The 24,663-nt window shown below is 52.3% G+C and overlaps 1 protein-coding gene, 2 long non-coding RNA genes and 1 pseudogene across 6 annotated transcripts in view; 1 reads left to right on the top strand and 3 right to left on the bottom strand.

The window, feature by feature from the left end:
• Positions 1-401: 401 nt before the first annotated feature.
• On the top strand, positions 402-24,507 carry LOC123345554. 4 transcript variants are annotated; one of them, XR_006572811.1, is made up of 6 exons: positions 402-539; positions 934-998; positions 1,325-1,472; positions 13,189-13,287; positions 18,854-18,916; positions 22,707-24,507. It is a non-coding gene; the product is annotated as an uncharacterized LOC123345554 (long non-coding RNA). The 4 variants fall into 4 exon arrangements; XR_006572808.1 differs by having other exon boundaries at positions 934-1,472; XR_006572809.1 differs by lacking the exon at positions 22,707-24,507 and adding an exon at positions 21,812-21,868 and having other exon boundaries at positions 934-1,472.
• LOC123345544 lies at positions 528-5,119 on the bottom strand (annotated as a pseudogene).
• LOC123345526 (zinc finger protein RFP-like) overlaps positions 15,439-24,663 on the bottom strand; it is a 32,000-nt gene continuing 22,775 nt past the window's right edge. The window contains exon 7 of the mRNA XM_044982503.1: positions 15,439-17,090. Within this exon, the coding sequence (XP_044838438.1) occupies positions 16,585-17,090 (506 nt within the window). The 3' untranslated portion in view covers positions 15,439-16,584. The remainder of the gene's footprint in view (positions 17,091-24,663) is intronic.
• LOC123345550 lies at positions 17,800-21,835 on the bottom strand. The gene is made up of 4 exons (XR_006572803.1): positions 21,806-21,835; positions 21,167-21,189; positions 20,327-20,442; positions 17,800-18,681 (listed from the first exon to the last, which is right to left on the bottom strand). It is a non-coding gene; the product is annotated as an uncharacterized LOC123345550 (long non-coding RNA).

The following is a 24,663-nucleotide window of genomic DNA, read 5'->3' as shown; positions in this document are numbered from 1 at the left end:
TTGGAGCTGCTCCATTCCCAGCACCAGAGACCCAGCAAGGAAGGTTTTAGTGAGGAGGGAGCAGAGGAGGCAGGTACCAGCTTTGAACCCCGGAGCTAAGCTCCCTCCCGTAAAATGCAGCCTCCACTCCCCAGCCAGAGAAGGAAGAGCCAGTTAAGAAAAGAGAGTAGGAAATGGATTGGGTGGGGTGGCCTCCACTCCCGGGCCAGGGAACAGAGAGGAAGGTGCAACTTTGGGGAAGAGCTGATTAAGAGCAGAGAGTAGGAGGTGGCATTGGGTGGGGAAGCCCCATCCCCAGCCCAGAGAGAAGGGAGGAGCTGCCAGCATCACAGGGAGAGCATCTCCCCAATCCAGGAAGCAGGGAGCAGCTCTAGCCCTGCCCAAAGGAAAGGCAGGATGTTGGAGAAGAGTGATGGGGAGACCCCTGCACTGGGATAAAGCAGAGGGATGTGTCAGCCCTGAGGGCAGAGAGCTCTGTTCACATGCTGCTCACAGAGAGCTTTTCTGTTCAGCAGCATGGGCATGAACTCAGCACTAAGGTTGGTGTCAGGAGTGTTTGTGTGACTTCAGCATGGGAGCGCCTCACTGTTCAGTGTGTTGTTTTTAGGGGTCTGTGTGTCATGGTCAGTGTTGGTTTGGTTGGTAACTTTATCAAAAAATGTCTTCATGAGACTGTAGCTAATTTAAAGAATCTCAAGCTGCAATCTCACTCTGTCTGAATGTTCCTAGGGATCCTCCTCTTTTTGTCTCTAGTGCAGATGGCAGAGTGTCTGGAGGAGAAAGGAGATGAGATTTCAGGATTTCACATTCATAATAGCATTTCCACTCTCAACTCCTAGAACTGTCTTTAATTATGACAGAGAAACACACCAAGAAACACTCAGATATTTATATAAAAAGGTTCTGAAACTGTCTCTTTCCTCTCTCATTCAGCCATTTCCCAGCAATGGAACCAGCATCCTTGCAGCCTTACAACCATCCCAGGACAGACAATGTCGGTGAGATTTACTTTTCCCCTTCTCACCCCCTCCCCCACTTCAGACTCCAGTTGGTATGTCTCATTTATTTACTGCCTTTTGTCATAACCTAGACCCAGAGCCTGCAAAGACTTTGGCATAAAAGTAACTTTACTCACTCCATCTTCTTCTACCCCCTCCCTCTTCCACCCACTCTCACCACCCCCACCCCATTCCCAGCCCTCTCCGGAACATGCCTTGTGCCTGCAGCTGCTGGGGAGGAGGCTCTTGTTCCTCCAGGAACTGCCGCAGTTGCTGAAATTCAGACATAATCTTCTGCCTCTTGGTTTGTGTATTTCTCTGTGAAGGAAAATAGGGAAAGGACTGGGACACATGTTTCTACTGAAGCTGGAACTCAAAACAGTAAACAAAGATTGCACAAGAGGATTCCTCAAGATATAATTGAACATCCCCCAAACTCTGAGCTAAGAGAAGATTGAAAACTGTGAAACTGAGGTATGAATGTTTAACAGTGAGGGTTTGTTTTAGTGCACTGGATTTTCTAAGTCAAAATTCTGTCATTTCATTAATGTAAATTGTTTCCTATGAAGAGAGTAATTACACTAACAGTAGTTAATATACACTAGATAAGAATAATAGTTACAGTAGTTTATGGCAGTGGGTTTCAACCTGTGGTTGGTACAGATAATAGATTTCCAAAGGGGTCTCTGCACCCCCAGTTCAAAATTATCAAATGCAAAAAGGTTGAAACCCACTGGTTTGTGGTGTAGGCCTAAGTAGTAATTCCTGCTAAAACAGCTAAATCAAAATTACTTGTGATTATTCCCCACTTAACGGATTTCTGCTTTACCAGCCCCAACTGATTGAGATAAAACATAATTGGGCCTCTAAATTGCCCCTGCCTCTCGTTATTGCTCTGATTCAGAACGCCCCTCCATCCGGCTCATTACAAATGCAGTTTAATAACAGGCACCTACCAGATGTTCCTGGCTTCTCTTTTCTCCACTCACTTTATATCCCAGGAGCTTTTCTCTGTTCCCTCAGCATCTTCAAATGGGCCTGAATCTTTTCCTGAAGAAACAAACTGATTTGAGTGATGTTATGTTTATTGTTAGGAGTCAGAGTGTGGGTGGGAGCTTTTCCAACACAAACACTCTACTGATGAATGGAGAACCCAGTAGGTTTACGGTATCAGTGGTACCAAGGAATTGAAGTCATATTAATGGACGCTGGGAGTGTTTCATTGTTTGACCCTTCCCCCTACTTGATTTATACCAACATGACACTGGCGTCACATCCTTGGAGTTTTCTTTCACTGTGTGAAATATTCTGTTTTTGAGGAGGCTTAACAAACAAAGTGATACAAATCCCAGAAACCTCCAGGGCTTGAAATATGGCCCAGGATTCTCAAAGGAGCCCGATTTCCACTGAATTTCAGCCCTGAACCCCTGGGGACTGGACTGGGTGGATAGAATTGGCTTGGGCATTAGGGCAAACCATATTCGATGTGTTCATTTTTGTCAAGAACAGTCGGGGTTTGCCCTAGTTCTGTCCTGGACCCTTATAGAGGCAGGGCTGCCTGGGTGCCTCTTCCCCAGCTCAGCTCCCAGAAGCAGTGAGTTCTAGAGATTTCAAAATGCCGCACAGTGGGAGAGCAGTGTGAGGATTAATGGAACCAGTTCGGCTGGTTCTTCAGCCTGACCCTGGTCACCACCACCCAGGGGTTAGTTTTGCTGCAACCCAGACTAATCCCCATGGTATTTGGCATGGACCTGCGCTGCCTGGAGCCCTTTTGTGTGAGGACTCAAGGTGCTCAGAGTCCACACAGTGTTTAGTCCAGTGATCTCCTCTAGTGCAGGCCGGCAGCATCTGAGTTTAACCCCTCATGGAGCAGCACAGGAGTTCAGAATCCACAACCCATCTACAACTTCCCATGATTCACTGGTGGGTCACAAGCCACCATTTGGGAAATAGCACCCAAGGAGGCCTCAGCTCCCTTACCCTGATTCTGAAGTCTCTGCCAAGCCCACAGGAGAGAGAAGAGATTGGGCCATGGACTCCCCCTCGTGACTACTGCCACTCAGCACCTAAAACATTCCCCATAGAAAAGTACAGGCATCTAAGTCTGCACCATGGAAAATGGACAGCTTTGAAATATGGATGACCTATCGTGATTACCAGTGTGTGCAAACACAAGCCTCTTTAACTGTCCCCCGCTCCCAGCCCCGGTTCTTTCTTTATCCACTTGCTGCATATCGTCTTCATTAGACTGTGACTGTGGGCCCTTTGCCTGATTTGTCTGTACAGTGCCTGGCACAACAGGGCCCTAATCCCTCATTGGGGCCTGGAGATGTTACTGCAGTAGAAATCAGAACATTCTATTGGTTATGAATTCTTATTGTTATTGATGTCAACATGGAAACCTTTGTGGGCACAAGGTTCCCACACTGAAATCTACGGCCAAAATTTCCAGACTGAAAATTGCAAGATGGGGACTATCTCCCTGTGTCCTCAGGAGATATGAAAGAGGGACGATGCCAGTCACAGGGTGTCTGGCCCTATAAAGAGAGAGGGGTCTCAACCCCACCTGTGATAAACCAGTTCTCCTCCCCAGGCGAGCACAATGAAGGAGTGGTGATCACGGCTGGGTGTGACATAGCCAGTTCTCCTCCCCAGGTGGGGAGAATGAAGGAGCAGTGATCTGGAGAGAGGGGGGTGTCATGTAATCCAAACAGCCCTGGGATAGGTAAAATAGAGGCCTATGGAGAGCCAGAGAGAGGAGACCCGTGGAGAAGGCAGAGGGAGGCCTTGGGATCTTCTTCAGGGTGATAAGGCCGAACTCCAGACCAGAAGATCTGGGAGTCACTACTGGGAGAGCAGGGGTGTTTCTGGCCACAGAAAAGCCTTTGTGGATTATTTCTGGGAACCTCAGAGGGAAAATGAGGTAGGGCTACCCCAGGCCACGAGGGGACACTCTGGAAGCAGTGACCCTGCTACAGTGCCCCATTGCTCTGCTGCCTGCTCCCACCCAGTCCCTGCTTCCTGCAATCCCATCTCTGATTATATCAGACAGACTTGCTGGGGTTTGCAGGACTGGAGCTCCACTCCTGTGCTCCCCGTCAGTCTCATGAGGGTGGGGCTCCCTTCCTGTCTGTGTGAGGAGCTCTGCAGGAGAAGGGCAAAGGGGATGTGTGCCAAGCGGGCAGCCCCAGCTGCTCCCTCAGCCCCAAGGAGAGTAGGAGCACGGACGTGGTGTTTATAGTTTTGGGAAGGGGTGGAAGTGGGGAAGGGCAGAGAAGGGGGGTTATTCAGTGCCCAGAACTCTGTGTATGAGGAGCGGGTGGGGTGGGGTGGGGGTTCCTCACTCCCCCTCCCTCCAGCATGGAAGCCTTACTTAGGATGTTTATCAAGGGCCACAATTCTCCATCTGCATGAGTCTTTGGAGGATTCCCAGTTGCTGGGAAACCTCCCTAGGCCTGAAACCCCTCGTTCCTCTCCAGTGGAGCTCACTGACTGGCTGTCTGGGGCTAACGGAAACTCTAATGCCGGGGGAAGGTGAGTTCCCAAAGGCTCTGGTTATAAAAATAACAGTTGGTGATTTCCTACCTTGAATTCTTCGGCAGCTTCCTCTGCAGGAATGACGGTGTGAGCTCTGTGCTGCTTGGATCTGTCACACACCAGGCAGACGGAGATTTCATCCTCTTTGCAGAACGGTTTTAGAGGCTCTTTGTGTTTCCCACACAGTCTCTCCGGTTCTGGTTCCCTCCCTGAGGGCAACCCGAGTTCTCTGGCTGCTTCCACAACATTCCTGAGCTGCCTGTTCAGCCTGAGGTTCCTCTGGGGAAAGATCTCTCTGCACCGAGGGCAGGAGAAGTGTGTAGCCAATCCCCCCAGCACTGGGTGATGCAGGCTCGGCAGAAATTGTGATCACAGTCTAGAGACACCGGATCTTTAAAATAGTCCAGACAGATGGGACAGGTCAGTTCACTCCGGAGAGTTTTTGCTGGATTCGCAGCAGCCATGGCTTCTAGTGCAGGAAAGAGACGTAAGTGGGGGAATGGTACCAGTATTGTGGGCAACTTTCCTGGCTTACACACTACCCCGGTGAAATGGGCCAGCAGAAGGATCTGAGTCCTCACTCCCACCCCCTTTACCCAGATGCCTGCCTGACCCTGAGGCCTCCCTTCCACTCTCCTCTGTGGCAGAGTCCTTGTAACCCCGACAAGTCTGGGCCCAGGATTCCTGGGAGGCTCGACCTCCGACCCTGTCATGGTCACTTAGGGCAGGGACTAGGGTGTCCCCACTCTGGGGTACTCTCTGCACTGGACACTTCTCTGACCACTGATCAATACATACAATTTAAAGCAAATACAATTTATTTAAACAGCAATCAATACAAATAAATAAGGGAAAAAATGGGAAAGGTTAAAGGTAAACACATAACCCAGCTCTGTGGCAGGGAACATCACAAGCAGTGTCTCTGGGATTTAGGGCAGTTCACGCTCTGCTCCTCACATGTCCCAGGCCCTGGCTGTGCTGCAGGGACCCTGTGCTTGGACACTTGCTGTGGTGATGGCCCCACACCTCCAGGCTCTGGGTGGTGGGACCCTTCTTCCCAGCATCAACCTCCCCGTCTGGTTATGATTCCCCTCCCAGTCTAGCCTGCAGGACCCTTGTCTGCCCAGAGCCCCCATCACTCTCCTCAGCTGCTCACCACACCCTGCTCCAGCCCCAGCTCCACTCTCTGCTGTTCTGCTTCCAGGCCCTCTGCCTCTCGCCCCTCTGGCTTTGTGGCTGCAGCCCTGCTCCCAGCACAGGATCTGCTCTCCCAGGCCGTGTCTCTGGCTTTGTGGCTGCAGCTCTGCTCCCAGCTCAGCTTGGGCCCCTTCCCTCTCCTTAGCGGGCCCCACTCGGTCTGCCTGATCCAGGGAGATTCCAGCCCACATGGACAACGGGATCTCCCTGATCCCCTGCCTGCCTCATTAGCCTGCTCACCCTGTCAATTGGTCTCTCCCCATTGCCCCTGGGGACTGTCAGTCTCAGGGTCCTGGTTTCCCATTGACCCCTCCCCTTTCTTTTCGAACTGGGAGCCAGCCAGCCAGAACGTCCCCAGAGTGTTAGTTAGGCCTGGTCTACACTAGGAGTTTCTGTCGAATTTAGCAGTGTTAATTCGAATTAACCCTGCACCCGTCCACACAACGTAGCTATTTAGTTCGACATAGAGGACTCTTTAGTTCGATTTCTGTACTCCTCCCCGACGAGGGGAGTAGCGCTAAATTCGACATGGCCATGTCGAATTAGGCTAGGTGTGGATGGAATTCGACGTTAATAGCTCTGGGAGCTATCCCACACTGCACCACTCTGTTGACGCTCTGAACAGCAGTCCGAGCTCGGATGCTCTGACCAGCCACACAGGAAAAGCCCCAGGAAAGTTTGAATTCCTTTTCCTGTCTGGCCAGTTTGAATCTCATTTCCTGTTTGGACATCGGGGCGAGCTCAGCAGCACTGGCAGCGATGCAGAGCTCTCCAGCAGAGGAGTCCATGCAATCTCAGAATAGAAAGAGGGCCCCAGCATGGACTGACCGGGAAGTTTTGGATCTGATCGCTGTGTGGGGCGATGAGTCTGTGCTTTCGGAGCGGCGCTCCAAAAAACGGAATGTAAAGACCTATGAGAAGGTCTCCAAAGCCATGGCAGACAGAGGATACAGCCGGGATACAACGCAGTGCCACGTGAAAATCAAGGAGCTGAGACAAGGCTACCAAAAAATCAAAGCGGCAAACGGACGCTCCGGATCCCAGCCCCAGACATGCCGCTTCTACGAGGCACTGCATGCCATTCTCGGTGGGTCTGCCACCACGGCCCCACCAGTGTGCGTGGACTCTGACGATGGGATAGTGTCGACGGCCGGTTCCTCAGAGATGTTCGCAGACGGGGAAGATGAGGAAGCAGATGAGGAGGACGAGGCAGTCGACAGCGCTTACAGCGCTGATTTCCCCGACAGCCAGGATCTCTTCATCACCCTCATGGAGATCCCCTACCAACCGTCCCCGGCCGTTAACCTGGATCCTGAATCAGGGGAAGGATCAGTCGGTAAGTGCTTTAAACATGTAAACATTTATTTCTAACAGAACAGGAATATTAACTATGCGAAAAGAAGGTCAATATATATGGGGATAGAACAGAAATCCTCTTCGGAGATCTCCACGAAGCTCTCCTGGAGGTAATCGAAAATCCTCCGCATGAGGTTCCTGGGGAGAGCTGCCTTATTGGGTGCTCCGTGGTAGCACACTTTTCCGCGCCAGGCTATCCTCAGGTACTCTGGGAGCATTGCCTCCACGAGCATGGCAGCATAGGACCCCGGTTTGTGCTGGCTTTCACGCAGCATTCGCTCTCTATCTCTTTCAGTGATCCTCCTCAGGATGATCTCGCTCGGCGACTCCTGCATTGAATTAGGTCAATTAGGGTAATGTTAGTATTGGGAATGCTTCACTGTTCCTTTGCATAACAATAAGCATCGGTTTACAGCCACGTGGTGGAGGCTGCAAAGGGGCAGCATACAGGGATCTTTCCCGGGGACAGCCGTGAGGGGGTGGAACAGGGGCAGAGTTCATGCTTTCCGGATTGCCTGCAGCAGGAGGTCACTGCTATACATTAAGTTTTAAGCAGCCAAAAGTCTACGGCTTACCATGCCTGCCTGCTCCACGCATTCTGCTGTCCTGCCCCGCTTGTCTGATCTCCAGTGCAAGACCCCAGGCAATGAATGCGAAGGCCGAAAATTCGAACTTGTCCTGAGTGCGCATGAGATAGGTGCTGTGCATGGTCTTGTTCACAGAGACAGACTAGACTATGTTCATTGTTCGCAAAAATGTATCTTTGTAAGGAATTCACTCCCTTTTTCCCATCACACAGCTGCGACTGTCTCCCGACCTGCCCCAGCATCCCCCTCACAGAGGCTGGCGCAGATTAGGCGGCGAAAGAAAAGGACACGGGACGAGATGTTCGCTGAACTTATGGGCTGCTCCCGAGCCGAGGTGGCCCAGCAGAGCCAGTGGAGGGAGACCCTCACTTAGTACCAGTGCTCACACAGCGAACGGGAGGACAGGTGGCGTCAAGAGGTCCAGCAGGTGACTCAAACGCTGCTTGGACTAATGAGGGAGCAAACTGACACGCTCCGGCGCCTTGTGGATGTTCTGCAGGACCGCAGGCAGGAGGACAGAGCTCCCCTGCAGTGTATCTCTAACCGCCCTCCCCCACCACAAAGTCCCATACCCCCCTCACCCAAAGTAACAAGAAGGAGGGGTGCCAGGGGCCTTGCACTGTCTCTCCACCCCTGCAGAGTGCTCAATTACCAAAAAGCTCTCATTCCCTAAATTTTGAGAAGTCCTTCCCTTCCTGACTCACACAAGCCCCAATCCCAGTTTCATCCCCTAACTGTCTAGTTGATTATTAAAAATACTTTGCTGTTAATTACTGTTTCCGTCATGTTCTTGTACAGAAGACTGTATTTGAAGGGGGGAGGAAGGGGGTTGGTAATTGCATAGGACAGTCACCTTTACCAGGGTACAGACACGGGGGCAGGATCAGCAGCAGGTCACACACACAGTGCAGTCAGTAGGCACCCTGGTCGGTCTGGGAAGTGGTTTTCATGTTCTGTGTGGGTGGGGGGGGGTATGTGACTTTGTGGCGGGGGAGGGCGGTTACAGATCTTATGCAGCGGTCCTTGTCCTGGATCACAGAGCCACGCAGCAGGGGAATCTGTAACTGTCCTCCCCCGCCACAAGATCACATAGCCCCCACACACAGAGTCCCGAAAAGGAGGGGTGGCAGGCTCCGTTGAAACAACCAGTCCGCCACTGCGGACCGCTCTAGGAGCAGGAGCCTGTCATTCCTCGAGTTTAGAAGCGGTCTTTACATCACTACACACCCTACCCAGCACAGTCTGCTTCCCAGTTTCAACCCTTTAACGCGAAGTCATTAATAGAGAAAACGTTGTTAATTAACAATGTTCCATGTATTTTATTTTTAAACGTGTGTTGGAAGGGGGGAAACGGGGTGAACGGGGTATGTAACTGCAGAGGATAGTCAACAGTAACTGAGTAAAGAAACAGGGGCAGGTTCAGCTTCTCTGTAAAGAAACTGAACAGTCACAGGTCACGCTGCTTGCTGAGGAACCTAGCTTTCAAAGCCTCCCGGATGCACAGCGCTTCCCGCTGGGCTCTTCTAATCGCACAGCTGTCTGGCTGAGCATAATCAGCAGCCAGGCGATTTGCCTCAACCTCCCCATCCCGCCATAAAGGTCTCCCCCTTGCTCTCACAGAGATTGTGGAGCACACAGCAAGCTGCAATAACAATGGGGATATTGGTTTAGCTGAGATCCGAGCGAGTCAGTAAACTTCGCCATCTCCCCTTGAGACGTCCGAAAGCACACTCCACCACCATTCTGCACTTGCTCAGCCGGTAGTTGAAGAGTTCCTTGTCGCTGTTCAAGGCGCCTGTATAGGGCTTCATGAGCCAGGGCATTAGCGGGTAGGCTGGGTCCCCGAGGATCACTGTAGGCATCTGCACATCCCCAACAGTTATTTTGTGGTCCGGGAAGAAACTACCTTCCTGCAGGCGTCTAAACAGACCAGAGTTCCTGAAAACACGTGCGTCATGAACCTTGCCCGGCCACCCGACGTTGATGTTGGTAAAGCATCCCCTATGGTCCACCAGTGCTTGCAGCACCATTGAAAAGTAGCCCTTTCTGTTAATATACTGGCTGGCCTGGTGGGCCGGTCCCAGGATAGGGATGTGAGTTCCATCTATAGCCCCACCGCAGTTTGGGAATCCCATCACGGTGAAACCATCTATGATGACCTGGATGTTTCCCAGGGTCACTACCTTTGAGAGCAGTAGCTCAACGATTGCGTGGGCTACTTGCATCACAGCAACCCCCACGGTAGATTTGCCCATGCCAAAGTGGTTCGCTACTGACTGGTAGCTGTCTGGCGTGGCAAGTTTCCAGAGGGCTATGGCCACTCGCTTCTGCACAGTCAGGGCTGCTCGCATCCGGGTGTCCTGGCGCTTCAGGGCAGGGGACAGCAACTCACAGAGTTCAAGGAAAGTGCCCTTACGCATGCGAAAGTTTCGCAGCCACTGTGCTTCATCCCAGACCTGCAGCACTATGCGGTCCCACCAGTCCGTGCTTATTTCCCGGGCCCAGAATCGCCGTTGCACAGCATGAACATGACCCATTGCCACCATGATGTCCACGGCGCGGGGTCCCGTGCTTTGTGAGAGGTCTGTGCCACTCTCACACTTCATGTCCTCACCGCGCTGCCGGAGCCTCCTCGCCCAATTTTTCAGCATCTGACTGTGGAATAGGTGGACGATAAGGTGCGAGGAGTTGACAACGGCCATAAGTGCAGCGATGATCGCAGCGGGCTCCATGCTCGCAGTGCTGTGGCGTCCGCGCTGTCACTGACCAGAAAAGTGCGCGAATAGATTTCCCGCCGGTGCTTTCAGGGAGGGAGGGCGGGAGTGACGGTTGAATGATGACAGTTACCCAAAACCACCCTCGACACATTTTTCCCCCCAGCAGGCATTGGGGGCTGGCCCCAGAATTACAATGGGCAGCGGGGACTGCGGGAACTGTGGGATAGCTTCCCACAGTGCACCGCTTCCAATGTCGACGCTTGCCCCGTAGGTGTGGACTCACAAAGTCGAATTACTCTCCTTAGTGTGGATACACACATTCGACTTTGTAAGGTCGATTCCACAAATGCGACTTAAGTTAAATTGAACTACTCTGGTAGTGTAGACATACCCTAAGAGGCCAACAGTCCCCTTACAGAGATAAAAGAAGTTTTGTTTCACTTCCTTCTCAGACATGGGCTGATTGAATATCAGATGTTTCCTTAGTGGATGTGTGCTCATGGGATTTCTTTTTTGTGGACTGTAAAGCAGGGCCGGCTTTAGGAAGTGCGGGGCCCAGTTCGAACATTTTCGGCAGGGCCCCAGCAGAGATGACTAAAAAAAAAACCACCTTGTTTAAAAAAAGCCTTTCATTTCTTAGCAACCGGTTCCCTATAAAAAGTTCTGATTTAAGGGAATGCCACAGTATGTATTTTTTTGTACCACTAGGGTTACCATACGTCCGTATTTTTAAAAATTCCTCCCGGATGGCAATTTAAGAACCAAAAAGCTGGACATGTCTGGGAAAATACGGATGTATGTTAACCCTGCCTAAAGTTCTTTTTTAAAAAGATGGGCCTGAACTAGAAATGAGCTCCGTGTCACATGTGTGGGTCCCTGCCACTCCCTGGGGGTGTCCTAGGGTGACCAGATGTCCTGATTTTATAGGGACAGTTCCAATTTGGGGGTCTTTTTCTTACATAGGATTCTATTACCCCCCACCCCCTGTTCCAATTTTTCACACTTTCTGTCTGGTCACTCTAGGGTGTGCACATGTGCAGATCCCAGCTGCTCTCTGCCCCATCATTGAAGCAGGTGTGCAGGGTTACTGCCCTGGGAACTGCAGGGCACCAGTGAACATGGGGCTGACTGGAAGTAGGATCTGGCTGCAGGCAGGGCAAAGGGTGCAGGACTGGCTGGAGACAGGGGGATGTGGGATGGGGTGGGCTGGCTGGCTTCAGGCAGGACCACAGGGCGGGTGGTGTAGCAGGGGTTGGCAGGGCTGGAGACAGAGGAGTGCAGGACTGGCTGGTTTCAGGCGGGGCGGGGGTGCGGCAGGGGTTGGCTGGAGACAGGGCAGGCGGTGCGGGGCTGGTGTGGGCAGGACGGGGTGTGGGGCTGGTGCAGGCAGGTGGGGTGCAGTAGGGGCTGGCTGTGGGAGAGGGTGTGGGTACAGGGGGTACAGCCCACCCTGTAGGGTAAGTGCCCTCTCCTCCTCCCTCTCGCATCGGGATAGTAGCAGCAGCAGCCCAGGGCTCAGGAACTATTTAAAGGGCCCATGGCTCCCCCTGATTCCACCAACTCGGCCCTTTGAATAGCCACAGGAGCCCTGGGGAAGCGATGGGGCTCCAGGGGCTATTTAAAGGACTGGGGCGGCAGAGGCAGGTGGAGCCCCCTGCTACCCCAGGGCTCTGGGGGTTATTTAAAGGGCCTGGGGCTCCCCTGCTTCTACCGCGCCGGCCATTTAAATAGCTCTGGGAGCCCTGGGGAAGGAGTGCTGCAGAAAGGGATCTATGGGTCATAATGGACCACAAGCTAAATATGAGTCAACAGTGTAACGCTGTTGCACAAAAAGCAAACATCCTTCTGGGATGAATTAACAGGAGTACTGTAAGCAAGACATGAGAAGAAATTCTTCTGCTCTACTCCACGCTGATTAGGCCTCAACTGGAGTATTGTGTCCAGTTCTGGGTGCCACATTTCAGGAAGGATGTGGACAAATTGGAGAAAGTCCAGAGAAGAGCAACAAAAATGATGAAAGGTCTAGAAAACATGACCTAAGAGGAAAGATTGAAAGAACTGGGTTTGTTTAGTCTGGAGAAGCGAAGACTGAGAGGGAACGTGATAACAGCCTTCAAGTCCTGAAAGGTTGTTACAAGGAGGAAGGAGAAACATTATTCTCCTTAACCTCTGATGATAGAACAAGAAGCAATGGGCTTAAATTGCAGCACGGGAGGTTTAGGTTGGACATTAGGAAAAAATTCCTAACTGTCAGGGTAGTTAAGCACTGGAATAAATTACCTAGGGAAGATGGGGAATCTCCATCATTGGATATCTTTAAAGGCAGGTTAGACAAACACCTGTCAGGGATGGTCTAGATGGTGCTTGGTCCTGCCATGAGAGCAGGGGATTGGACAAGATGACCTCTCGAGGTCCCTTCCAGTTCTATGATTCTATGACCGGCCGCAGAATTCTTTTCTTCTGCAGAAAATACATTCTGCCCGAGAAGTGCTGCACTTTCTCCTTTCACCCACCACAGTCCACCGTGGCACCAGAACAGATTAATCTATTTGTGAAAAAAAATTACCAGAATCTTTTTTTTTTGTCTGTTACAGACATAGTTGCTGACAGGTATTTTGGAATAAATTACCAAAATAATGGAAACTGGCATGATTAAATTGAGTTATTTTGACAAACAAAATATGCAGAATTGTAAAATATTGTGTGCAGAATTTTAAACGTTTTTGGTGCAAAATTCCCCCCGGAGTACGATATCTAGGTCCCATCATGGATCTTTCTTTGTCTCCAACTCAAAAGGAGAGAACAAAGTAACCCAGCATGTAGCAGCTTCATGAGGTCGGGAGCCCTGCCTGCTTTTCCTGATCCCACATGGCCCCCAGGACTCCCTAGGGAAAGGTAAGCTAACGAGGAGCACTGCAAATAGGTTGGTTGTTTTGTGCTACGTGATCTGCTCTCTCCTGTGCTTAATATGGTGAAGTGAAAAAGCAATAATGTGTTGGACTTGTGCAAAGAGTCTCTCTCTGTATTAAATGCTTCACAACTAGTGAGTGCCTCCAGAGAGAGTTCAGCTGAAAACCAGCAGGCTCTCACCTTGGCGTGGAGTTCTGGGAGATGGTGTGTTTAAGCATTTGGGAGTCTAGAGGGTCAGTTCTGCACCACGGGATTAGGTAGCGGGTTCCAGGCCTCAGGATACGAAGCTATTCCTCTTCCGGTCCCAAAAGCTTGAATTATCTGGGGATCCTGGGGGTCAGATACGAGGCTTTCCCTTACAGCAGTCTGGTGGCACCTAACAATTTCTGGGACACACACACCAGTAAACAGAAACCTTCTCACTGCCTAGCATTCAAACACCCTTAACTCTGACCATGTGAGTTCCGGTGAATATTTCTACATATCTGAAATATGAAATTCAGAGACATGAATGGGGAGGTCTCCCCCTCAGGGCTGTCACATCCCTTCGCCTTTGGCGGTAGGAGGCTCTTTCCTAGATGCTTCTCCTTGTTTCTGTGTTAGGGAGAGGCTCTCCCTCCAGTGCTGCCACCTCCTGCTCCCTTTGCCTTGGGTTGGGAAGGGATCTTCCTGGGCTGGGGAGAGACTTCCACCATTCTCTGTGGCTAGGCTAGAGCAGCTGGTAACTTTAACTCACACCTGCCATGTCCTGCCCCTCCCCTCCCCCACCCTCTCCCCACAAGACCACCCCCTCCTGCTTATCACATCCCTCCTCACACCGCATCCCCATGTGACCTGCCCACCAGTTGCCACATCGTCCCTCATCCCTTTCCCTTAGAGGCCCCTCCCCCTATCACCACGTCCCTTCTCAACCCCTATCCTCACAGGGGCAGGAGAAGAGGGATGCAGCGATTCATGGCAGCTGAGCAGGGAGAAGGTGGAGACTGGAGTGGAGCAGGAGTGGAATGTGGGTGCAAAAGTGGGACAGGGAACTAGGCTCCCCCAGGGGAAGCTTCACCCACCGCCATGTTACAGCTGTTTTAGTGCTTGTGGGGTTCACACTTAATACCTGGCGAGTGAAATCTAAACACAGAACTCACAACCCATCTGGGGTTTGTGCCCTGCTTTGTAACTGCTCTGAGGTTGGCACTCACATTCCTCAGTTACTCTAGACTAGGGGTTTTCAAAGTCTGGGTTGTGGCTGGTCAGGGAAAGCCACTGGCAGGTTGCAGATGCTTCGTTTACCTGAGTGTCCACAGGCACCGCCGTTCACAGCACCCAGTGGCCGCGGTTTCCATTCCCCTTCCCCTGACCAGCCACGACCCAGACTTTGAAAACTCCTGCTCTAGACAGCATGATGGGAGAACTGAACCTGAGTCTCCCACATGCCAGCTGAGTGCTCTAACCATGGGAGTAAACATTATAAGCTGGTTGACATCATCAAAACCACATTCTCCTTCCCCCTGCCTCTCACATTTTGTGTGGAGCGAGGCAGGTGCCTACCTCATTCCAGCAAGAAACACTTTAGGAGCCTGAGCCACCTGACATCAGGCGCTGGGTTCCCATCTGTGGGTTGCTAAGCAGACATAGATGTCCCTCTGCAGCCCTGATTTAGGCACCTGTCTGTGAGAGAGGGCAGGGCTTAGGACACCCCTCCCTTGTCAGCATCGCCCATTGACAAGCTCAGATGGCTCCCCCGTCCCCACTGAGCTGGCTTTTGTGAATCACACTGTAAGGTGCCTGTGATGTCCATTCACTGTGTAGGGAGTTCAGAGTTGCAGAGATGCAGATTGTGATTTTCTGGTTGTCTACAAATTAGACCCTGCCATGATGCTCAGCATTGCAACACCAAGTCCCTTCATGGATCACACCCTGTGTAACCAGTCACCTCTCTGCAGAGCACAGCTGAGCAATTCCTGATTGACATGGGTGTGCACAGGACAGAGCACAGGCTGGATAGTTAGTGACACACCACAGTAAAACCCAAACTCTCTTCCTAGAGGCACGATAGTCCCTGTGGGGGCTGGGGGGTCACAACCAAGTCAGGAAGCAAATCCCATGTTGCTGCCCCCGGCAACTGCAGCTGGGACAGTAAAGTGGAACAAACAAGAACTGTTTTTAATGTTTTATTTACAGAATTAGGGTTGCCAACTTTCTCACCAAACAGCCTTGTCCCAACCCGACTAATAATCACAGCACAGAAAGGAGATCCTCAGCTACCAAGAACAGTTTTCTTAATGGCACAACAGTAGTACACTTGCTCAGGAATTAATGAGTTACAGTCTCTTTCAGTAATGTGTAATAAATCCCTCTGTCCCCCTCATATTCCCTTTCCTTCTCCCTTTTCTTTCATACCACCATTTTCTACTCAGCATTTTTGTAGCCCTCACTTCCCAGCCCTGTTTATTTTCCTCTCTCACTATCCTCTCCTCCCTCCCACAGATCATCCCCCATGGCTGCTCCATTCTTTTCTCTGCTTTTACCCTTTCCCCTCTTGCAGAACGGCTCATTCCCCAATCCCATCAGGGATATTTTCCTGTCACTCTTCTCATTTCTATTTTGCACCATTTCTCCTGGACTCTCCCTTTATTCTTGTTTTATTTTCATTCACATTTTTCTTCTTGCTGCTTCTAATTCCCTCTGGTTAAACCCGCCCTGTCCCTGCCTCCCCCACTGCTGCCAACCTCAGGAGTTAAAAAACAAATAAATCACGAGATTATTAACCTTAAAAAATTGTGTCAACGTTTTTTTTTTGGTCAATCTGCACCCATCTCACCCTCCCCGCCACCCTTTTGTGACAGTTACAGGGTGTTACCAGCTGTCCTGTGGTTACAGGGGATGGTGACCTGGGCCCCTGCGGAAGGAGCTCTGGCTGGGAGACCCCAATGAGACCTAAGGACACAGATCTGTACAAACCGCTCCCTGCTGCTTCTCCCCAACCCTGATTGATTCATGCTGTGTCCCTGCCACCCGCATCTCCGCCTGTCCCCAGCCCGGCTGTTAGTGCTGCCCCCTGCCCAGCCCCCACCTCTGCCCCTCAGGGCCCCTCCTGCAGCCCCAGGGGTTCTTCACCCCTCCTGCTTCCATCCCTGAGGCTGCAGGGAAGGGGAGGGGCTTCCATAGGTCACAGAGATGAGGAGCCAGGGGTTGGGTAGACAGGAGTCCTCCAAGGTCATAGAGACCAGGGCGTGTGAGGCTAGAAAGGCTGATATCCAGGCCCCCAGTGGGATATTTCACCCCATCTCAGGGACACAGGCTGAGCCGGGATCCCCGCTCCCCCCAGAGCCAGGGTCGCATTCTCCCCCCAGGGACGGAGCCTGGCGGGAAAGTGAAGATCGGGGCCTCGTCACCAGCATCGATAAATGTCACCTGTCCCCGGTCACAGTCCAGACAAACCCGGATCCTGCTGGGGACCCGGCTCAGGGGGGTCGCAGGGGAGGTGAGAGCCTGTAACTGACCCCAGCACCGCCCCACAGCCCAGATCCCCCCATCAGGGCTGAGGTTGATCCGTCCCTTCCTCCCCACAGACTCTCTGGCCACCCCCACAGCCCAGCATTGCCCATCCCCCACCTCCACCTTCACCTCCCAGCAATGTCTCCCTGAGGTGAATCTGTCGCAGCCCAGCACACAGGACCAACAGTCAAATCTCTCAGGATTGTTGGGCAGATTCTCTCTCCAGCTCACACTTTTCCGATCATTACACAGGTGAAGTTTGGGATGAGCCGTGTCTGGATCCAGAGTCACATTCACTGGGGAGAGAGAATCAGAGCGTTAGGGGCAGAGCTCAGCCCTGGGGGAAGCTGGGACCATTTCTCACACTGCCCAGAAGCCCCGTTCTGGCAGGGACAGGCCTGGATCCCAGGGAGCTGCCTCTGTCCTGGGCACCAGAGACTGAGCAGAGATGTCACTGCAGTTCTTCAGTATGTGTAATGGGAGACACTTCATTCGTTTTTCATTTGCTTGCTGAGGAATCAGCTCCCTGCTCCCTCTGTTGGGGCTGCTCCATTCCCAGCATCAGAGACACAGCCAGGAAAGTTTTAGTGAGGAGGAAGCAGAGGAGGCAGGTACCAGCTTTGAACCCCAGAGGAAAGCTCCCTCCCCTAAATGCAGGCCAGAGCAGGGCCCGTTCAACCATTTAGGCAAACTAGGTGGCCGCCTAGGGCGTCTAGTGGTTGGGGGCGCCTAAAAGTCCCCTCAGGCGAGGAGGTGGAGAGGAGCTGAGCTGGGGGGGGGGAGGGGCGCGGGGAGGGCTGCCCGCAGTAACGGGGGGGGGGAGGGGAGGCGCACAGGGGAACCGCTCCCCGCCCCAGCTCACCTCCGCTCTGCCTCCTCCGCTGAGCACACAGCCCAGCTCTAAGTCTCCTCCAATCAGCGCCGCAAGCCTGGGTGGGGAGGAGAATTAGAGCAGCGCTGGGGAGCTCAGCGGAGGAGGCGGAGCCGAGGTGAACTGGGGCGGGCTCCCCAGCAGGGTTAGCTTCCGCGGGGGGGGAGGTCTCCACAGGCAGGGTTAGCTGCCGTGGTGGTGATGGGGGAAGTCTCTCCAGGCAGGGTTAGCTGCCGTGGGGGGACAGGGGGAGTCTCCCTGGGTGGGGTTAGTTGCCGTGACGGGACGGGCAGGAGAAGGGGTAGCTGTCGTGGTGGTGGGGGGTAGCTGCTGCGGGGGGGGCTCCCCAGGTAGGAGGCTGAGTTATCTGCCATGGGGGGGCGGGGTTAGCTGGGTGGGGGGTGCAAGGTGGAAGTTTCGCCTAGGGTGCAAAACTTCCTTGTACCGGCCCTGGGCCAGAGTAGAAAGAGCCAATTAAGACCAGAGAGTAGGAGGGGGCATTGGGTGGGGTAGCCCCATCCCCAGCCTAGAGTAAAGGGAGGAGCTGAGCCTTGGGGCACGAGGGCGTCTCCCCAGTGCAAGAAGCAGGGAGCAACTCCAATGGGAGAGCCCAGCCCTGCCCAAAGGAAAGGGAGAATGTTGGAGAAGTACGATGTGGGAGACCCCCTGCACCGGGATAAATGAGAGAGATGTGTCAGCCCTCAGGGCAGAGAGCTCTGTTCACATGCTGCTCAGGGAGAGCTTTTCTGTTCAGCAGCCTGGGCATGAACTCAGCACTAAGGTTGGTGTCAGGAGTGTTTGTGTGACTTCGGTGTGTGGGAGCTCCTCACTGTTCAGAGTGTTGTTTTTAGGGCCGTGTGTGTCATGGTCAGTGTTGGTTTGGTTGGTAACTTTAACTACAATCTCTTGAAGACGTTTTCTGATAATTTAAAGATAATCTCCAGCTGCAATCTCACCCTGTCTGAATGTTCCTAACGATCCTCCTCTTTTTGTCTCTAGTGCAGATGGCAGAGTGTCTGGAGGCGGGAAGGAGAAAAGAGATGAAATTTCAGCCTTTCATATTTGTAACAGCGTCCCCACTCTCAACTCATAGTAATCTCTTTTAACTATGACAGAGAAACACACCGAGAAACACTCAGATATTTTATATAAATAGGTCTGAAACCGTCTCTTTCCTCTCTCATTCAGGCATCTCCCAGCAATGGAACCAACATCCTTGCAGCCTCACGACCATCCCAGGACAGACAATCTGTAAGTGAGATTTACTTTTCCCCTCTTCATCCCCTCCCTCCCTTCACACCCCAGTTGGTTTGTTTCATTCACTTACTGCCTTTTGTCATAACCTAGACCCAGAGCCTGCAAAGATTTTGGAATAAAAGTAACTTTACCCACTTCGGTCCCTCTGACACTAAGGGGATATTGAGAGTTTGCTTAAATCCTGGCTCTAATTGTGAGCTGTTGGATCTGTTTACTCAGCGTCTCTACAGAGAGCAGCATGACGGGGCCTCGTCCTCAGTAGGCAGAAATAGAAATAATAATAATAATAATTTTATAATTGTGGAAATTGAGGTGGGGAAGGTTAACTCAATGGGACAAATTCACCCCTGTGCATGCAGGAGAGGGGTGACTCTGCTGTTCAGTGGCTGCAGGGGCCGGTGCAGAACTTGGCACAGGCTGAGGAAGTTCTGAACCAGCCAGAGTTACATCCCTGTGACAATGGGCCCCGTGTGTCTTCCCCAGCGTGCAGAGTGTCTGAGGCCCAGCTTTACACTGCCCACCTCCCTCTGTCCCTCGTCCAGCCCCCTCCCTCTTCTTTCCACCCTCACCACCCCCACCCCATTCCCAGCCCTCTCAGGAACACGCCTTATGCCTGAAGCTGCTGTGGAGGAGGCACCAGAGGCTCCTGTGCTGAAGGGATCCCTGAACATGGGGGAGGGGCTTTCTCCTTCTTTACAGCCCATTTGGCCCAGACTAGCTGCACACAGGACCTGAGCCCAGTGATGGGCTGGATCCGCCTTTGAGAAATGTGCCCCATGGCTGGTGATGGGGCAGTAGACGGGGAGGGCTCTGAGCTATAGAGAGTTCTTTGCCGCATGTTTGGCTGTTGGGTCTTGCCAAAATGCTCGGTATCCAACTGACCACATCTGGGGTCGGGAAGGAATTTCCCCTAAGTCAGATTGGCAGAGAGTCTGGGGGGTTTTCTGCCTTCCTTTGCGATGTGGCGCATGGGTCACTTGCAGATTTAAACTAGTGTCAATGGTGGATTTGCTGTAACTTGAAGTCTTTAAATCATGATTTGAGGACTCCAGTAACTCAGCCAGAGGTTAGGGGTCTAATGTAGGAGTGGGTGGGTGAGGTTCTGGGGCCTGCAATGTGCAGGAGGTCAGACTGGATGATCATTATGGTCCCTTTTGGCCTTAAAGTCTATGAGTCTGAGTCATTTCTTTCTTTAACAGTAATTGTCATGGCAAGACATATTTTTGGTAGAAATAAAGGTTTGAATTAATCAACCTAAGTGACTTGGACCTCAAGTGCGTGACATTCTCACCCAACAATTAAATAGAAGCATCATCTAATTGGGAACCAATTGGCCAGAGACACTCTCCTCCCTCACTCTCAGAGGCTCATCCCAATTTCCATTCCTAGATCCCTTCTAGGTACCTTTGAACTTCCCCAGAGTCTCCAATAGCACAATCGTTTTCTGGGAGAAACCACTGACTCGCTCTTCCAGTTCAGGAGAAACCTCCTCTGGCTGCTGGAACTTCCCCTTCTCACACCTGGAGAGAAACAATTTCCCGTCATTATATTTCATTGTGTGACTCATTATAAGTTCTGGTTAGGGAGTCGCTGCTCTAATGGGCCTAGAGTTAGAATTCCTCGACTTCTCCCAGCCTCAGAGCAACACAACCCAGGGCCAAGAAACCTTCCCTTCAAAAGTCATTAATATTCTTCAGTTCTGGTCTGGAGAGACCAGCTCTGGGGACAAAAGGGGAATTGAGTCTCCATGGCCAATTCGCTCCTTGGCCTCCATGCTCTGAGGGACAGGAGGTTCCCAGGGGAAGTGCTGTAGAAATCTGCCCTCTAGGAACTAGACTGAGACACCAACTCCCCCATCCCCATCTCATTCCACACAGGTCTCCAAACAGTCCTCAGTTGGGGAAGACTCTTGGTCGCTGCTGCTCTGGGCTGAATAGTGACCAGGGCCCCAGCAGTGACAGGTCCATATTCCATACCCCCCAATCCTGAGGCAGCCAGTCCCTCAGGGATGTGACATCTCTAGGAAATACTTGAGGTCAGTCCTTCCCACTGAATGGAGAATTCCAGAGTCTTCTATACAAGGGTGAGAACCTCAGGATGAAGTTGATCACAGAGATTTGTATCCAACATGTGACCTTCCCCACACATTTTCCTGTAGAGCCCTGGGGAGATGCAGTGCTAACATCACCATCAAGCTCTTTCCCAGCGTTGTGAGGTGTGAGGGGGAGTGAGAGAGCCACGTACCTGCCTAAGGTGCTTCTAATATCCTAGAGGAGAGAGAGAGAAAAGAATTTCAGTACAGTCTGACACACACACACAGGGAATCTAAGGGAAGGGATTTTGCAAATATGGGGAAGAGAGGCCCTGCCCTGGCCCCAGGGCCATGGATTCCCTGAGCTAATGGGGGTTTTCCATCTCTCATATCTCTGTGTCTGTGACTCTGCAAAGAACAATAGTTATTCACATGTCAGCAATGCACATGCCGAATTACACTAATGTCTCCAAATGCTCAACCCCAGTGCGTAGGATTCAGGAGCCCTCCCTTCCCTGTGTGGGATCTGGCATGTTTCTAATGACAGGTGCTGGTTTTCAATTGTCCTGGCGGTGTTCAACCCCACCCTCCACTCCCACTCCAAACCTTCCCACAATGCCACACCCCAGGCCAACCCTTCCTGCTCCCACTCCACCCCCACCCTGCCTCTGCCCCACCTCCTTTCGTGAGCACACTCCCTCTCTGCTCCTCCCAGCCTCTCCTGCACACAGTGGAACAGCTGATCGCAGCAGGCCGGAGGCGCGGGAGGGAGGGGGAGGAGTTGATCGGCAGGGCAACCAACCAGTACTGAGCGTGGGAGCTGGCTACCTATGTTTCTCATTCAGTCTCACCTGCAGGAATTCACTTGCTGGCTTCTGACACTTCCCCTCCATCTTACTGATCAGCTCACTGAGATGGGAAATCTGCTCGGAGAGTTTACTGACTTTTTCATTCTGGATCCTCACAATCTCCTCGTGCAGCTTCTCCAGCTGGGCCAGCAGGAGTCGCTCTTGTTCCTCCAGGAACTGCCGCAGTTGCTGAAATTCAGACACAATCTTCTGCTTTTCGGTTTGTGTTTGTTTCTGCATGAAAATAGGGAAAAGAGCTGGTCAGGGACATATGGAGGGAGCCCGGGGTCTTTCATGGAGAGCTGAGTGTGCAGGAGGCTGAATTTCTTTGAAAATCATAAGATTTCTGACATTTGACTTTACCCTGTGCGTAGTAGGCAGGGGATTATCTCGCACCTTCCCCTTTTACCCCTGTATCCTTCTGAAATGGATGTTTCTCTGCCTGTCATGGTCAGCATATGCTGTTATTTATGGTCTCTGGAAATCCTGACCCAGAGCAGCAGGAGGCAGGACTCACCACTGCACTGATAGAGACGCCAGAGGAGTTAGAAGAAAACATTTTAAAAATACACAAAATGACCAGACACAGGGGACAGAACTTCACGGGGACATTCAGTTCACTTGGGGGTGATTACTCTGAAAGCCACAAGGGCTAGACATTAACTCATCAACTACAGCAGAAGCTTAGGGCTTGTCTACACATGACCCTAACCCAGCAATCCATGGTCATGGAGAAACACACACAAGCCCACGTTCACCAAGGCCACACAGGAGTCTGCCTCCAAACAGACCTCCCACTGCCAGTCCCTGCTGGTTCATAACAACAGGCACCTACCAGATACTCCTGGCAATTCCCCTCTCCAGTCACTTTCAATCCCAGCAGCTTTTCTCTCTCTTCCCTCAGAGTCTTCAAATGGGCCTGGATTCTTTCCTGAAGAAACAGAAATGATTTAGGAGGTTTCATCTGGATAGTTGAGAGGTGCTTGGAAGTGGGTGTTTTTCCACCCAAAACCCAGGACGACTGTGGTTCTAATCGCTTTGTGACATCAGGGCCACTAAGGAGATGAAACCTCATTAATGGAGACTGGGAGCATGTTCTATTCTGACTTGTTACCAATTCCGGTTCAGTCTTTTTAGTAATTAGAGAGAGATCTCAATTATAACCAAGCTTTACAGGTATTTGTGAACTGATTAGTGGCACAGCACATAACAGGACACATGGGGGTGAATCAATAAACCAGTTTTGTAGAAGGTTTAACAAACCGAAGCCACCAGGGTTTAAATAGGGGCTGGGATTTCAGCCCTGAAGCCCTGGGGACTGCACTGGTTGGACAGAGCTGGTTTAAGCACCAGGGCAAATCCCATGAGACGTCAGGAGGCCATTCGTCTGATTAGAAGCTGCACAGTCCAGTTTTGTGGAGAACTGTCCCTATCTGGCAGGGACCCAGAACTGGACGTGGCTTTGTGTGGTGCAAAAGGGAGAGGAGGAGACTGAGGCTGCAGGAGGACACCCGTGAGGGTGGGGGCAGGGCTGGGGTGGCACCTTCATGCAGAATGATGCAGGCGGGGACACTGAAAAAAACGGTGGTGGGGTCCACACAGTGTGACTGATACTGGCGAGGACGGGTTCATGCAGGCAGGCGTGGCCATGTCCTATGTTCTGGGGATTCCTTGGTGACCTCCCTAATTAGACATGATGCAGATTTGTATAAAGGATGGGTTGGGGTTTGCCCCAGTGCTGTCCTAACCCCTTTCCGTGGCAATGCCCCCTGGGCAGGTACCCCACGGTCCCATTCCCTGGTAAAGATCCCAGAAGCAGTGCATTCTGGGAGATTTCAAAAGGCTGCCTGGTGGGACTAATGGAACCACTCTGGCTGGTCCCTGCCCAGGTACACAACAGAGCAGGTCAAACTGGCACCGGTCAGCTCCAGCCTGGGGTTGGTTTTGCTACAACCAGTGTAATCCCAGTGGTACTTGGCATGGACCTGAGCTGTCTGGAGCCCTTTTGTGTGCGGACTGAAGGTGCTCAGGGTCCCACACAGTGTTTAGCCCAGTGATCTCCTCTAGTGCAGGCCATCAGGAGTTTAACCCCTCATGGAGCAACACAGGAGTTCAGAATCCCAGCGAGAAACCTCCTCTCCCTGGTGGGCCTGGGACCTTTATCAAGGCGTCTCTCCCTCCTAACGGACACAATTCATCACTGGGTGGGGTGATGTGAAGATGGCAGCATGGCAAAGTGGTTCAGGTTTTGGTCTGAGGAGATCTGTGTTCTTTGCTAATTTCTGTCACTGACATGCTGGGTGACTGTGGGCAACTCGCTGCCCCACTTTGTGCCTCAGTTTCCCTTCCCACCTTTTGTCTAGCTAGACCAGCGATCACCTACCGGTTGATTGCGATCTACCAGTCGATCCTGGAGACTTTCCCTGTCGATCGCAATCTCCGGTGGCACAGCGGGGTTGCCTGTCTGCCCCAGCCATACGGCATTCCCTGCACTGCCTGCAGTCACCGCCCCCGCAGCTCCCATTGGCCGGGAAAGGGGAACTGTGGCCAGTGAGAGCTGTGGGAGCGGTGCCTGCAGAGAGGGGCATCACACAGACCCACATGCCTCCCCTGGGGCCACAGGGGCACCTTGGCCCCTTCTGGGAGTGGCGAAGGGCTGGGGCAGGCAGGGAGCCTGTGTTAGCCTCGCTGCACCACTGACCAGGGGCCTCCTGATGTAAGCCCAGCTGGAGCCAGCACCCCATATCCCCTCCTTCACCCAACACCCCATACCACCTCCTGCACCCTAACCCCCTGCCCTAGCCCTGACCCTCCTCCCAGAGCCAGGACCCCCTACCCATTCCTGCACCCCAACACTCCGC

Source organism: Mauremys mutica, chromosome 12 (genome assembly GCF_020497125.1).
Source record: "Mauremys mutica isolate MM-2020 ecotype Southern chromosome 12, ASM2049712v1, whole genome shotgun sequence".
NCBI classification, from domain to species: domain Eukaryota; kingdom Metazoa; phylum Chordata; order Testudines; family Geoemydidae; genus Mauremys; species Mauremys mutica.
The sequence above is the reverse complement of the archived record's forward strand: the minus strand, read 5'-3'. Positions and strand labels throughout refer to the sequence as shown.